This window comes from Brassica napus, chromosome C8 (genome assembly GCF_020379485.1).
Source record: "Brassica napus cultivar Da-Ae chromosome C8, Da-Ae, whole genome shotgun sequence".
Lineage (NCBI taxonomy): Eukaryota > Viridiplantae > Streptophyta > Magnoliopsida > Brassicales > Brassicaceae > Brassica > Brassica napus.
The window spans coordinates 29,098,348-29,112,900 of NC_063451.1; the positions used below are offsets into that span (position 1 = coordinate 29,098,348).

The following is a 14,553-nucleotide window of genomic DNA, read 5'->3' on the forward strand; positions in this document are numbered from 1 at the left end:
CAACCCGGATATCGGGTTAGTTTCGGTTCGGTTCGGTTTTTTTCGGTATTTGGTTAGTAAAATATAACTACTATTCTAAATCAATATTTACTTTGACTTTAGTCTTTCACATACTTTTGAAAGATTTCAACTGGACGACTAAATTGATCAGCCAATCTTGTTGCTTTAAATCATTAGTGTTTATATATATATATTATTTAGTTTGAATATTTATTAAATAAAAATTCATATGCGTTATATTTTATGATCATTTGTAATTTATTATAACAAAAAAATAATCTATTGATCACAAAATTTTCAGAGTGGGAATATTCAAATTTCTAATAATATATAGACATTTTTAAAAATTCAAATATAACATATAAAAAAAAAATATAAATGTTTTTATTATATATTTAATGTGATTTTTTAATATCTTTCAATAATATAAAATTAAAAAAAAAGAACTAAGACACAAAAAATTGTAATCAAATATTTATTATTCATAATAATTAATTTTCATATATACGTTAATCATATTAGGTAATTTCGTAGCTTCTAATTAAGGAAAGTGCAAAAAAAAATTTGGTAGATTATTTATCAATTAGATAGTTAGTTTAATAAAAAAATATAATGTAAGTCAAGATGGACCAACCTATTTTTCTAAGATTAGTATATTTTATATAGTCATTTATTAAATGAGAATTTATAATCATACAGTTCTATGATCATTCATATCATTTTATAACTGAATATTTAAATAATCGATAACAAAAATTTCAATGTGAAATCTTTAATAAGTTTATAATTTATAAATGTTTTTGAAAATTCATTGAAAGTTTTAATATTAAAATATTTATGTAATCTTATGGTATATAGTATAATCTATATATATATATAAATATATATGTTTTATTATTAAATGATATTTTTTACTCATATGGTTTTAAAATAATGTGTATCTTCTTATAATATTAAATAAAAGTTCATATTAATACAATTTTATGATCATTTGTAACTTATTATGACAAAAAAAATAATCTATTGATCACAAAATTTTCAGAGTGGGGATATTCAAATTTCTAATAATTTATAGACGTTTTGAAAAATTCATAATATAACATATAAGAAAAATTATAAATGTTTTTATTATATATTTAATGTGATTTTTAAATATATTTTAATAATATAAAATTAAAAAAAGAACTAAGATACAAAAATTGTTATCAAATATTTATTATTCATTATAATTAATTTTCACATATATGTTAATCATATTAGGTAATTTCGTAGCTTTTATTTAAGGAAAGTGCAAAATATTTTTTGGTACGTTATTTATCAATTCGATAGTTAGTTTAATAAAAAGTGTAATATAAGTTAAGATGAACCAACCTATTTTTCTAGGAATAGTATATTTTGTATAGTTATTTATTAAATAAGAATTTATAATCATACGTTCTATGATCGTTCATATCGTTTTATAACAAAATATTTAAATCATCGATAACAAAATTTTCAATCTAAATCTTTAATAAATTTATAATTTATAAATGTTCTTGAAAATTCATTGAAATTTTTAATATTAAAATATTTATGTAATCTTATGGTATATAGTGTTTAATATATATATATATATATATATATATATTTATTTATTTTATTATTAAATGATATTTTTTACTCATATGGTTTTAAAATCATGTGTATCTTCTTATAATAAAAATGTTAAACCATTGATCATTAATTTTTAACATAATAATTTTAATAGTTTTAGTCATTTATTGTCGTTTTTAAAAATTCAAAATATAACATATACGAAAAAATCTAAATTTTATTTTTATAGCTAATTTGATTGTTTAATTTATTTTAATAATATAAAATTAAACAAAAAATGATGGAGGAGATATACATTGTTATCAAATCTTTATTATTAAACTCATTAATTGTCATATATATATTAGTCATTTATGGTAATTCCGTAGGTTTTATTTAAGGAAAGAAAATATCATATCATATCATTATATCATATAGTTTGACCAACTTATGTATCTAACAACATATAAAAATCGAATGTGGACCTACTTATTTTTCAATTGAATGTAATTGACTACCTAATTGAGTGCCACCTATGCATTGGGGCCTCTTTTAATTAATACAAAATTGAGGTTACATCTTTTCAAATGTTCCTCAATTAATATATAAGGGATATTCAACAAGTTGTATTTTTATGATTATGTACACTACACAATCAACCGGGCCATCTAATTTTCTTTTTCTCCTTTAATTCTCCACTTCTTATCTGATACTCTTTTAACTAAAAGTCCATATTATTCTAAATAATGCAAGAGTATGTTGTGGTGGGTCGTCACAACCCATTGCCGATCGGGGCAGTTGGCATTCTATGGCTGTGCCACATTCTTGCGCCGGACTCTTGACATTACAAAAGACCATATGAAGTGACACAGCATGCCCACAGATCAGCTATCCGGGGTTTTGAAGGTATTTGTGATTTGCTTCGTACGCTACGAATGTCTAATTTTTCGATTTGCTTTGTTTCGGAAAAATACGGATATTCAAAAAAAGGGATATCCGGAAAATAAATAGATATTTGCGGATATTTACGAGTACTTACAGATATCTCATATGTTTTGATTAATGCAAATAATCTTAAATTTTTGATACAAATTTGTTTTGTAAAATATTTTTTTGCATGATATATAAGATAAAAATTAAAAGAAATAGTGAATCTGCATATTTTATAAAAAAAATTAAACTTAGTTAACAATTATAATAAGACAAAACTTAAAGAAAAAAATTATAATTGTCATAAATTTATTCATTTCCTTTTATGTATTTATATAAGTAATAATGTGAATAGAATTAGTCAAATCATATGTTAGAATAACAATTATATAATTTTATACATTTAAAACTTTAAATATAATCAAGATATACATGTATTTATATATTACCGGATCAGATTGGATATTCGCTTTCCAAAATTTTAATATTTGTGATTTGCTTCGATTTTAACGGATATTGATTTTTAATATTTGTTTTGCTTCGAAGATTTACGGATATCCGAAATTTTCGAATCAAATCAAAACGAATAACGAATTGAATCAAATTTAACGGATAAAATGCCCTGTCCTAAGTGACGGTAATAATGCCACCAAACAAATTATAACAAAATATTCAATAAGCTAACCATACTCAGTGGAGTATTATTTAATTTATCAAATCATAAACTTTCAAGGTTGGCTCCTTTTCAGTTGACATTAATTATTTCTTGTTCAAACTTCAATGTACATAGGCGAAAGAAACAAAAATTAAATAAAATATGCTCGATACTATAGAAATAATGCCCCCGAGACATGCTCGTGACAATTATATAATTTTATAATATGCTCGATACTAATGGAATAGTCTAATGGCAGTCTCTTGGGATCTTGATGTATATACACATTAGTCTTAGGTTCGATTCTCCTGAAAACTAAATTATCACCATTTGGTCAGTTTTGACCAGTCTGAGTTTGGACTTCGGCTTAAATAGTTTACATGGTAGGCCGTAACAGATGATGTATCCATCATCTGATAATAGTAAGAAAATATTTCAAATTCGGACAGATAGTGTGGTACACTTTCGGATTAGTCCACTCTGTAGTACCAAGTGCGTTCTTTCGAAACCGACCGGTTGATCCGATAGGGTTTATAAAAAAAAACTTTTCTATGCGATTAATTACCCTTTTCCCTGATTGCATTGAAAAGTCGCTTAATTGATTGGTGCGGTATGATACCTAATTAATTTGTTAGGCATATAGAAGAATATGCGATTTGATGAAAAGGTGCAATCACCAATCCAATGATGCAAACACAGGATTATACAAAAAAAAATATTTACTAACGAAAAGCTAAATATTTTTAAAAATAATTGAGATCTGTTCTTTTGATAACTTTGATGCTCCGTTTTGATAATACCTACCATGCATTATCTGAATAGTTTAACAATATGGAATCCATCTGTTCTTAGATATAATTCCTAAATATAAGATGTTTAGAAAAAAACACACATGTTAAAAAATTATTTTTTATAGAAAGTATCATTAAAATTATAAAATAATTGTATTCAACCAATAATAAAATAAATTATTAAATATGATTGGTTACACAATTTTTAATAAAGTAAAAGTTACATAAAAATTAAAAAATATCTTATATATTGAAACATCAATTTTTTTTGAAACATTTTACGTTCAGAAACAGAAACAGATGGAGTATTATTTTTTTGTTATCTTGAGTTGTTCTCGTAGTTGTAACTCGAATCATGTCGCCACTTGTCAGCAAAGTGTTACGTCCTTCTCCACGTAGGCCATTTTGATTCCTTATTCGGGAAGAAAACCCCAAAGTTCGAGTCGCGAGTTTATGAGCAAAGAAAACTACGTAATGGGACCACTGGCCCATTTCTTCCATCCTACAAAACGACAATGTTTTGGGAAAGAAAGACACGATTTTTTTTCTTTTTTGATCAAAAGCTATTTAATATTAATTTTTGAAGCTATTTTTGTAAAAAGAAATACTATTTGAGAAAATTACCCAAAAGTTTATAAGAACACAATATTAACTAAAGTAAAACAGAAAATTAGAGAAAACTATTTTATGTAAATTAAATTAAATATAAAATTGAAATAAAAGCAATAAAAATTACAAAAAAATTTATAATAACACAAACAAACCAAACCAAATTTAACTAAAGTAAATAGAAAATTTTAAAAACCAAAAATAATAGTGACTTTTGTCTTAGATTGGGGTATGTTAATTCAAATAATAACAAACGGTTAGTTTATTGGTTCGGTTTAATACGTATAATCTTAAACGAACTATTATTTTGATAATAGATTTTGGATGGGTTTCAGTTTTTTTTTGTCCACCCCTAATTTCAACATCTCAGCTTCTTCCTTCGATCTCGTCGACGACACTCAAGGGTTTCAACATCTCAGTTTCTTCTTCGTTCTCGTTGAGGACACTCAAGAGTTTCAACATCTCAGCTTCTTTTCAACATCTCAGGTTCGTTTACATTCGTCTCTATCTTTTGGCTCTGGATTCGTTTCTGATCATTTGGTTTACATAGGATTAGATCATTGAAATCTGATAGAAGTCGTGTGTGATGCTTTAACGATTAGTGAATGAATCTGATGATAGTCTAGCTTGTTAAAGTCTTGCGACATTTCAGAAAAACCCATTACGTGTATTTGGGATCATCCGTGTATATTGTTATTGTTATGAATCATAGTTTGAGAAAAAATGAATATAAAACACGTGTTTTGAATGTAAACTTTGGTTTTGTAATTATATGTTTAAAACAGGAACGCCCGCTCGCCATCGCATCGCAGAACAAATCTCGACCTTGAATTTGATTTGCTGTTTTGACTTTGAATACATATGCCTCAGATCTCAGATATCGCTTTTAGTTTATGTTCGCGCGCTCTTTGTTTTGCGGATAAGGCGCTCTTTGACACAGGTAAACCGGTCCTTGACTCGGTGAACCGGTTCGATTTCACTCAAATTGAACCGGAAAACCCTCCTTATACCTCCCATTCGCCAATTTTGGGGATCAAAAAGAACCTTGAACTCGTTTTTTCTTCACCAAAACTCTCTCAATCTCAAGTTTTCGAAAACCCACAATACTGAACGGTTTTGTGCGGTTCTTTAGCCTATTTTCATCGGCTTTTCGAGCTCAATCCATCGATGCTAACCGTTTTCGGCGAAGCACATGTATGGCCTCTCAGTCCCAACTCCAAGTTTTGATCCTAGAGTTTTAAAAAGGGGGTTTCACCAATTCTCGCAGAGTGATGTATACTTGTGGGTTGAAATTCTAATTTGTTTTTGTTTTAGTGAAATGCCTTGATCCTTATGATGTTTATCACTTCGTGGCATGATTTCATGGATTTTGAACTGAATTTGAAATTGTCGAATTTTGGTGCTTAAGTAAAAAACGACAATGTTGATTCTTTAACCGTATGTATACTGTCTGGAGTGATTTGTGCTTGATATTTTTCAACATCTCAGATTCGTTTCCATTCGTCTCTATCTTTTGGCTTACACAGGATTAGATCATTGAAATCTGATAGAAGTTGTGTATGATGCTTTAACGATTAGTGAATGAATCTGATGATAGTCTAACTAGTTAAAGTCTTGCGACATTTCAGCAAAACCCATTACGTGTATTTTCCAGCAAAAAAATCATTGATTCGTTTAGATTGTTAATCAATGGATCTAAACTTTGGTGTGTAACTTAGCTAAAGGCATACATATATTTTGTATTTGGGATCATTCGTGTATACATGATTGTTATGAATCATAGTTTGAGAAAAAATGAATATAAAACACATTGGTTTTCTAATTCTATGTTTAAAACTTGCAGGCGATGCTTTTCTTGGTGGCAAAAACGATTAAGATCTGGTTTCACACTAATAAGAAGAAACGCACTAACAAGAAGAAGCGCACTAATTTTGTTCCTTCTTATTAGTGTGTTTCCCTGGACTCAGTGACCAACTTAAAATCTATATTTTTGCAGAAGAAACCACAAATTTTTTTCAGAAAAACTCTGGTTGACAGTTGTGAGAACTGAACTGTTGATTAGCTTATAGAAGAAATGAGAACTAGACTCGGTAGCGATTAAAACCATAAGAGCATGAGTGTAAAACAAGCGAAACACTTCCTAACAAGTCCAAGATAAGTGTAGCTCCCACCAATTGGTTGACAAATTGATACCAAAAGAATGTCAACATGGGCACAGATCACGTCGTAGAAACTGGAAGAAGACTATCCTCAACGAGAACGAAGAAGAAGATGAGATGTTGAAACTTATGAGTGTCGTCGACGAGATCGAATGAAGAAGTTGAGATGTTGAAACTAGGGGTGGGCAAAACAAACTGAAATCCATCCAAAATCTATTATCAAAATAATAGTTCGGTTTAAGATTATCTGAATTAAACCGAACCAATAAACTAATTGTTTGTTATTATTTGAATTAACAATACCCCAATCTAAGACAAAAGTCATTATTAATGTTGATTTTTAAAAATTTCTATTTACTTTAGTTAAATTTGGTTTGGTTTGATTGTGTTATTATAATTTTTTTTTGTAATTTTTAATGTTTTTGTTTCAGTTTTATATTAAATTTAATTTACATAAAATAGTTTTTTCTTATTTTCTGTTTTACTTTAGTTAATATTGTGTTCTTATAAACTTTTGGGTAAGTTTCTCAATACCCTTTCTTTTTACAAAAATAGCTTCAAAAATTAAGAGAAAAGCTATTAAACACACCGACTGTCTGAGTGATAAGGTGGTAATAGACAATTTATCTAGTTCCGGTCTGATTTGTAAAACAAAATATTTAAAAAGACAGGTCATCCATTTTAATAGCCAATTAAATTAAATCAGATCTGGAAAATAATTAACATTTCTTCTGGGGACAGCGAAGAAATATCATTCGAAAGCAGCAAAGCGAAAGGCAGATCACAATCACGAAACTCACTTCTTCTTCAGTCTCTTACAGATTCTTCTTCCTCTGTCGGCACGAATTCATTGGGCTCTGCTTGAATCTGGGTTTAGTGTAATAAAATCGATTTCAGTAAGAAGAATCTGGTGAGAGGAACCGTGGAGGATTCGTAGGGGAAAAAGATGAGGAGGCGGAGGGTAGCTAGAAGGAGATTGCTGAGTTGGATATGGCTTCTCCTTGGCTCTTTCTCTGTCGCTGGATTGGTTCTCTTCATGGTTCAGCATCGTCATCAACAGCAAGATCCATCTCAGCTCAACCTTGTATATATGTCTTTTCTCTCTTTATTGCATTGTAGTATTGACTCTATTGATTGCTGAGAGTTTGAGTTTTTTATTGCTCTGATGATCACCCGCTCATTAAAAAGTTTGGATCTTTATTCTTTTGCTGACAAAAAGATTGGTGAATCCACTGTCATTGTAGCCTCATGTTTTTAATTTTTAAAGCTGAGAATGGTTATTAGCATGGCCGCCCTAAGATTTTGGAGTTATAGACGATTTAAGAAAGATTTCAATAATTTGAGGGCTAATTTTTTCGAAAATTTTGAGGCTTGAGGGAAATGTTTCATCCGGCTTAGCCCAGTATCGGCCCTGGTACTTATTAGTTTGGTCTGTGTATGTATGGAATCAATGCAAATTGAGCTGTTTTCACAACAGCATGACCAAATCTTAGTGTAGTTTATTTATTGACATTGTTATTAGTCTATGAGTGCAAAAGCTTATATCATACTGTCTACATAGAAATGTTTTTGTATTTGGAGAAGTTACTCTGATCTTCTTTTCTTCTTTGATAGGAAAGAGACACAAGTAACAACAACGTATCACCTCCTCGTTTAAACTTCACGGAAGAGGTAACAAGCGCATCCTCGTTCGCTAGGCAGCTAGCAGAGCAAATGACGCTCGCCAAAGCCTATGTTTTCATAGCCAAAGAGCACAACAATCTCCACTTAGCTTGGGAGCTGAGCTCCAAGATCCGAACCTGTCAGCTTCTCCTCTCAAAAGCAGCGATGAGAGCCCAGCCCATTTCGTTAGACGAAGCGAAACCGATCGTCACCGGCCTGTCATCTCTCATCTACAAGGCGCAGGACGCGCATTACGACATAGCCACCTCGATGATGACTATGAAGTCTCACATCCAAGCCCTCGAAGAGCGCGCAAACGCAGCAACCGTTCAGACAACAGTGTTTGGTCAATCTGTTGCCGAGGCGGTACCGAAGAGCCTCCACTGTTTGATGATCAAGCTCACGTCAGATTGGTTAACCGAGCAGGCGTCATCGCGCCGTGAAGCGGCGGATGAGAGCAGAAACTCGCCGAGACTCGTTGACAACAACCTCTACCACTTCTGTATCTTTACTGATAATGTAATAGCTGCTTCTGTTGCTGTTAACTCGACTGTGGCCAACGCTGATCATCCGAAGCAGCTTGTGTTCCACGTAGTGACGAATCGAGTTAGCTACAAAGCTATGCAGGCTTGGTTTCTTGGTAATGACTTCAAGGGCGCAGCGATAGAGATCAGAAGCGTGGAAGAGTTCTCTTGGCTGAACGCTTCTTACTCTCCCGTTGTTAAGCAGCTGCTGGATACAGACTCGAGAGCTTACTACTTCGGGGACCAAGAAACAAACTCTGAGCCAAAAGCGAGGAACCCGAAGTACTTGTCATTACTAAACCATCTCAGATTCTACATTCCCGAGATCTATCCTCAGCTGGAAAAGATCGTTTTCCTAGACGACGACGTTGTTGTTCAGAAAGATTTGACTCCACTCTTCTCCTTAGACCTTCACGGAAACGTCAACGGAGCCGTGGAGACGTGTCTTGAAGCCTTTCACCGTTATTACAAGTACCTAAACTTCTCTGACCCTCTCATCAGCTCAAAGTTCGATCCGCAAGCGTGCGGATGGGCCTTTGGTATGAACGTTTTCGATCTCATAGCGTGGAGGAAAGCGAACGTGACTGGTAGGTACCATTACTGGCAAGGGAAGAACAGAGAGAGAACGCTTTGGAAGCTAGGGACTCTTCCTCCGGGTCTGTTGGCTTTCTATGGTCTCACCGAGCCGCTAGACAGAAGATGGCATGTCTTGGGGTTAGGCTACGATGTCAACATTGATAACCGTTTGATAGAAACCGCGGCTGTGATTCATTATAATGGCAACATGAAGCCTTGGCTAAAGATTGGTATTGGTAGGTATAAACCTTTTTGGTTGAAGTTTTTGAACTCTAGCCATCCTTATTTACAAGATTGTGTCACAGCTTAGAAGAAAAAAGACTTTTTGAGAGAGTTGAGAAGATTCTTATACACTTTGAAGATTCTTTTTTGTTTTGGAATGTTTTGTAGAGCTCAGAAAGTTTGTCAGGTTCAGATTTTCTCTGAAGACTGTTGTTCTCTTCTTATGGTCTGGAGAGCAATTTATAATCACACATTAGAAGGTCCATGATGTACTTATTGGTTTAATAGATTACAGGGATACTTATTTTATTTTGTGAGCTTTTTGTTATATGTATGTTTATCTTCCAAGGATGGATGGATAAATTATTTCATTTTGTTTTCAAAGCTGTAGTAATGTTCTCTGCATTTAATGATTTTTTTTTTCCTGCAAATAATCAACAGTCTTTGTCATACCTTGAAAATTTTTATTCTTGAGCTAATGCTTTCCCAAGTTAACTCTCGAGTCTCGACCCCTTCATTGGTTCTATTTCAACATGAATTTGACACAACAAGAAGTTAACATGTATCTGTTGGAGCAGTGAATGCCATTATGCTGGTAGTCATCTTCATGCACCCAACAGCTACTCTAATACTTATAAATTTATCATTTTAATACAAACACTGAGTTAAATTAAATGCTGAACACCATATATATTCAAAAGAAATGAAAAAGAGCCATCTCTCTCTCTCTCTCTGACCTTAGTTTTTTAGGCAAGATTGGTTTTCCATTCAAAAGTTTGTTATAGTTGCTGAATATATAACTAAAGCGTAGCTACAGAGAGAAACATGTTTTAAAGCCTCCGGAAAACAACAAATAGACAAGATATCGAAATGCTACAAAGATCCGATACACCAAAAAAAAAAGGAAAAACAAAGAACCGAGGTTCGACCGGTTTGTGCCTGTAAACCGAAATCGAACTAAATCAACTGAATCATATGCACGATTTGGTTTGGTTAGTAATGAAAGCCCTAGCTAGGTCTCGAACACTAATATTAACTAGACCCTGCGGTTTGAATTTTCGGTTTTTGGTTATTTATTTAACTAAATAATGTATTTGTAATATTTGATGTATTATATTCACCAAGTAAATAATTTTTTTGGCATCTTAAACCATCTAATTACGATAAATATTCGATATCATATAATAGACGTAATTACAGAATTGTAGACGATATATAAAAACAATGGTTATTAATGTAAAATATGAAGAAATATTATATTATGACTTAGTATGGCATAAAAGATTATAAATTAATTATAAATGTTTAAAGAAAATAAAATAATTTTTAAACTTCTATGAAAAATTTAACATATAAAAAAGGCGATGAATTAGTCATCAAATTGTAAATAATTTCATAATTTTATTAATAATAAATTATTTATAGTCTTTGTTTTTCGTCAAGATAATTATTAAATGTCCATAACATTAATATGTTAAAAGGCCATATTATGAAAATCCATGTTGTAACCGTTTTTTCCGGGAAGTGTAACAAAAAAATTACATTTAACTCTTCGTTTTGTTTAAGTTTGTGTCGGTAAAAGATTAAAAAAAAACCTCTCTATCTTTTTCAATGTTCAATTTGAAGCTTATTATACGGAAATCATACGCAAATATAGGCAATTGGTTGAAATCTCTATATCTTTATATTCTTATAAATTTTAAATTTATTGTTTCCTCTTCTGCAAGCAAATCGATTACCGAAGTAATAGATCAATTGGTTGGAATCAAATCTATTCTTATAATTAGTGTAATTATGGTTACAGTTTCTATATTTAATAGGTACATTAAAGATACGACATTGAAGATATTATGTTTTGATTAATAGAAGATATTAGATTTTGAGTTTGTATTTATTGATTTGTTTTTTTATAAAGCTTAGAAAATCAATGGGATGATTGGTTGGTTGATACATCCTATAAAGAAAACGAAAACTATAGGTGGTTTGAATATTGTACATCGATCGATGCATGATGTAAGTTGACTATATAAAACTTGAACATGATCATTTCAAACTAAAGTATAGGTAGGTTATATGCATTTGTTATATTGTAGTTAATATATTTTAAATATTACATAAGTCAAGTGATTCACGTTTTCGTAAAAATAAAATTCAAGTTCATTATTGGGCCGTACTTGTACGTAATAAGCTACGTTAAATATGATGTATTTTTAGGTTCATTTAATGACATTAAGTTTAAATTTGATTAAGGAAAACTCATTGATTTAACTGGAAAAGACAAGCATTGAAATATGTAGGTTTATTTAATGACATTAAGTTTAAATTTGATTAAAGAAAACTCATTAATTTAACTGAAAAAGACAAGCATTAAAATAGTTAGTTTAGTTTAATTCTCAGTGGCATGAAAATGTAAATAAGTTAGTTAACTTATGGGTATTTTTTAATGGGTACTTCTCTTTTAATAATAGAGATATTACGGATTACCTACAATGATTTGTATTCACCTGTCACCCTATTATTTCTCTCTCAGAGTCTGATCATGATGAATTCAATCCCTCTTGAACTTATTCACGAGATATTAAGTGGAGGAAGATCAAATCTCCCTTAGCCCATTATCCTGTTCCTAGGTCCCGGGGAACATGCATTAATGGAGTTTTTATATTACTTGGCTCTAGTAAACCATACAACTATCTGTATAGCTTGCTTTGATGTTGGGTCTGAGAAATTCAAGTTTATCCCCGCAGATGTTTTTGATAAAGGATTTATTTACTATGAGGGTAAATTAGCTCTGATTAGTTGGCCACGTCTGGAAAGTATGACTATGTTGGTTCTAGAATATGCAGAGAAACATGATTGGTCGGAACATCCATTCGCTCTTCCTGGTGATAAATTCAGCTGGATTGGCTTTGTTTCCGTTGTTGGAGTGACCGCTACAGGTGAAATTGTTTTGATGAATCACTACTCCAACCCGTTTTATGTTTTCTACTTCCATCCCGGAAGGAACACTGTCAGACGCCTTGAAGTCCAAGGTTTTGAGCACCATGGTGGTGGTAGTAGAGTTTACGCCTTTGTAGACCATGTAGATGATCTCACGTTCAGTATGAAATCTTGGCAGCTGCCTCAAGATATTCCTAGGTTTTGAAAGCTTTAACAAATTTCGTGCTCTCAGTCTTTTAGATGATGTATGAATTTTTACAGGTGCGAAAAACCTGATCCTAATCCCAGTTGTCTAAAAGCTCTGTTTTTAATACAAGGTGTATTCAATATGATACTGAAACTTTTGACCTGATCTTTCTTCAAATGATTAGCAACTTTGTTGGTAGAAAATCAATATAACACTCATATTTTACCAAATCAATTATTTTATTTCTAATTTTTCAAAAGATTTAAAATAACTAATCGTGAATATTATCCCTTTTTTAATGTATAGGTAATTTAAAAACCAATCACATAAACACTGTTTTAAAAATAACAAAGAAGATTCTATATTCCCGAGATCTATCCGCAGCTAGTGAAGATCGTTTTCCTAGACGACGACGTTGTTGTTCAGAAAGATTTGACTTCACTCTTCTCTTTCGATCTTCATGGAGATGTCATTGGCGCTGTGGGGACATGTCTTGAAGCCTTTCACCGTTATTACAAGTATCTAAACTTCTCGGACCCGCTCATCAGCTCAAAGTTTGATCCACAAGCATGTGGATGGGCCTCTTGTATGAACGTTTTCGATCTTATAGCGTGGAGGAATGCGAATGTGACTGCTCGGTACCATTACTGGCATGAACAGAACAGAGGGAGAACGCTTAGGAAACTAGGGACTATCCCTCCAGGCAGAGCCAAGTACCAATACCATACATAAGCAATTAAAAAAGTATGCCCTCATTCATAAAAAAATGTCTTATACAATTGTTAAAAAACAATGTCTTATAAAAATAGTCACTTAAAAACACAAACACTGAGAAATGAGAAGTGCAGGTTCGTGTCTTTGTGAGTGAGAAGAAGAGTGAACGGATGGAAGACGATAAATCGTGAAGTTTCTTTATGTGAGATCATCTCCGGCTCATTTCTATAATAAATATTTTTAAAATAGAGGAAAAATAGAGGTGAAATTTTTTGCTCCAGAACATCTAAAAAAAAACTATATTTTGAACTTTCCAAAACTCTATATTTGAAGTTTAAAATTAGTTTTTTTCCAAAATCAAAACTTCAAACTCAACTTCAAATATGAAATTTTTTTATCTCCAAAAAGGAACTTAAAAAGCAGTGAAACTCTATATTTGAAGTTTCACTACTCAAAATTTCAAATTTGAAGTTTCATATTTTTATTTGCATTTTGGTTCATACAATTACACATCACATTTATTATTCATAAATATTTTTTTTGTTTATTGTTTTAATCCTTATAAAAATTATATCTCATAAATATTTTAAGTTTTGTTTACAACATTTAAGTTTACACATAAAATTAAACAAAACTTTAAAATAAGATTTAGAATATTTAAAACCAGATTTAGATAACAAAAATATACAAAAGAAACTTAACAAAAAAGCTTTTTAAAAATTTCATGAAGACATAACTATTACACAAATTTAAATATTACAACAACACTAATAATCATGTAAGTTTGATCCGGAATCTTCAAAATTTCCAAATATTATCCAATTTTTTTTTGTGTAACTGAAGATGGTTGTTGGTGTTGTTGATGATGTCTTTTCGTACAATTCTTTCTTGTTCATATAAAAAATATACACGACTATTAATATCATCGATAAAATTTAGTAATTTAGCAATATTTTATGTTTCTATTTTACTTTCTTGTTCTAATCTAATGTATTTACAAGTATTAATATCACCC

At 31.1% G+C, this 14,553-nt stretch overlaps 2 protein-coding genes across 2 annotated transcripts; both read left to right on the forward strand.

Moving 5' to 3' along the window:
• The first annotated feature begins 7,414 nt into the window (after positions 1–7,414).
• LOC106430844 (hexosyltransferase GAUT11-like) lies at positions 7,415–10,071 on the forward strand. Its single transcript, XM_013871638.3, has 2 exons — positions 7,415–7,800; positions 8,331–10,071. Exons 1-2 carry the CDS (start codon positions 7,663–7,665, stop codon positions 9,786–9,788), a joined length of 1,596 nt encoding a protein of 531 aa, XP_013727092.1. The 5' UTR covers positions 7,415–7,662; the 3' UTR covers positions 9,789–10,071.
• Positions 10,072–12,515: 2,444 nt separating this feature from the next.
• LOC111210418 (hexosyltransferase GAUT11-like) lies at positions 12,516–13,556 on the forward strand. Its single transcript, XM_022710807.1, has 2 exons — positions 12,516–12,835; positions 13,181–13,556. Exons 1-2 carry the CDS (start codon positions 12,516–12,518, stop codon positions 13,554–13,556), a joined length of 696 nt encoding a protein of 231 aa, XP_022566528.1.
• The last annotated feature ends 997 nt before the right edge of the window (positions 13,557–14,553 follow it).

What these genes read in the sequence shown, in the direction of transcription:
- LOC106430844 (XM_013871638.3), top strand. Translation starts at nt 7,663, where the DNA reads ATGAGGAGGCGGAGGGTAGCTAGAAGGAGATTGCTGAGTTGGATATGG. An exon ending in ATCCATCTCAGCTCAACCTT is followed by an intron (nt 7,801 to 8,330) that starts GTATATATGTCT and finishes CTTCTTTGATAG; the next exon opens with GAAAGAGACACAAGTAACAA.
- LOC111210418 (XM_022710807.1), top strand. Translation starts at nt 12,516, where the DNA reads ATGACTATGTTGGTTCTAGAATATGCAGAGAAACATGATTGGTCGGAA. An exon ending in CTGCCTCAAGATATTCCTAG is followed by an intron (nt 12,836 to 13,180) that starts GTTTTGAAAGCT and finishes ATAACAAAGAAG; the next exon opens with ATTCTATATTCCCGAGATCT.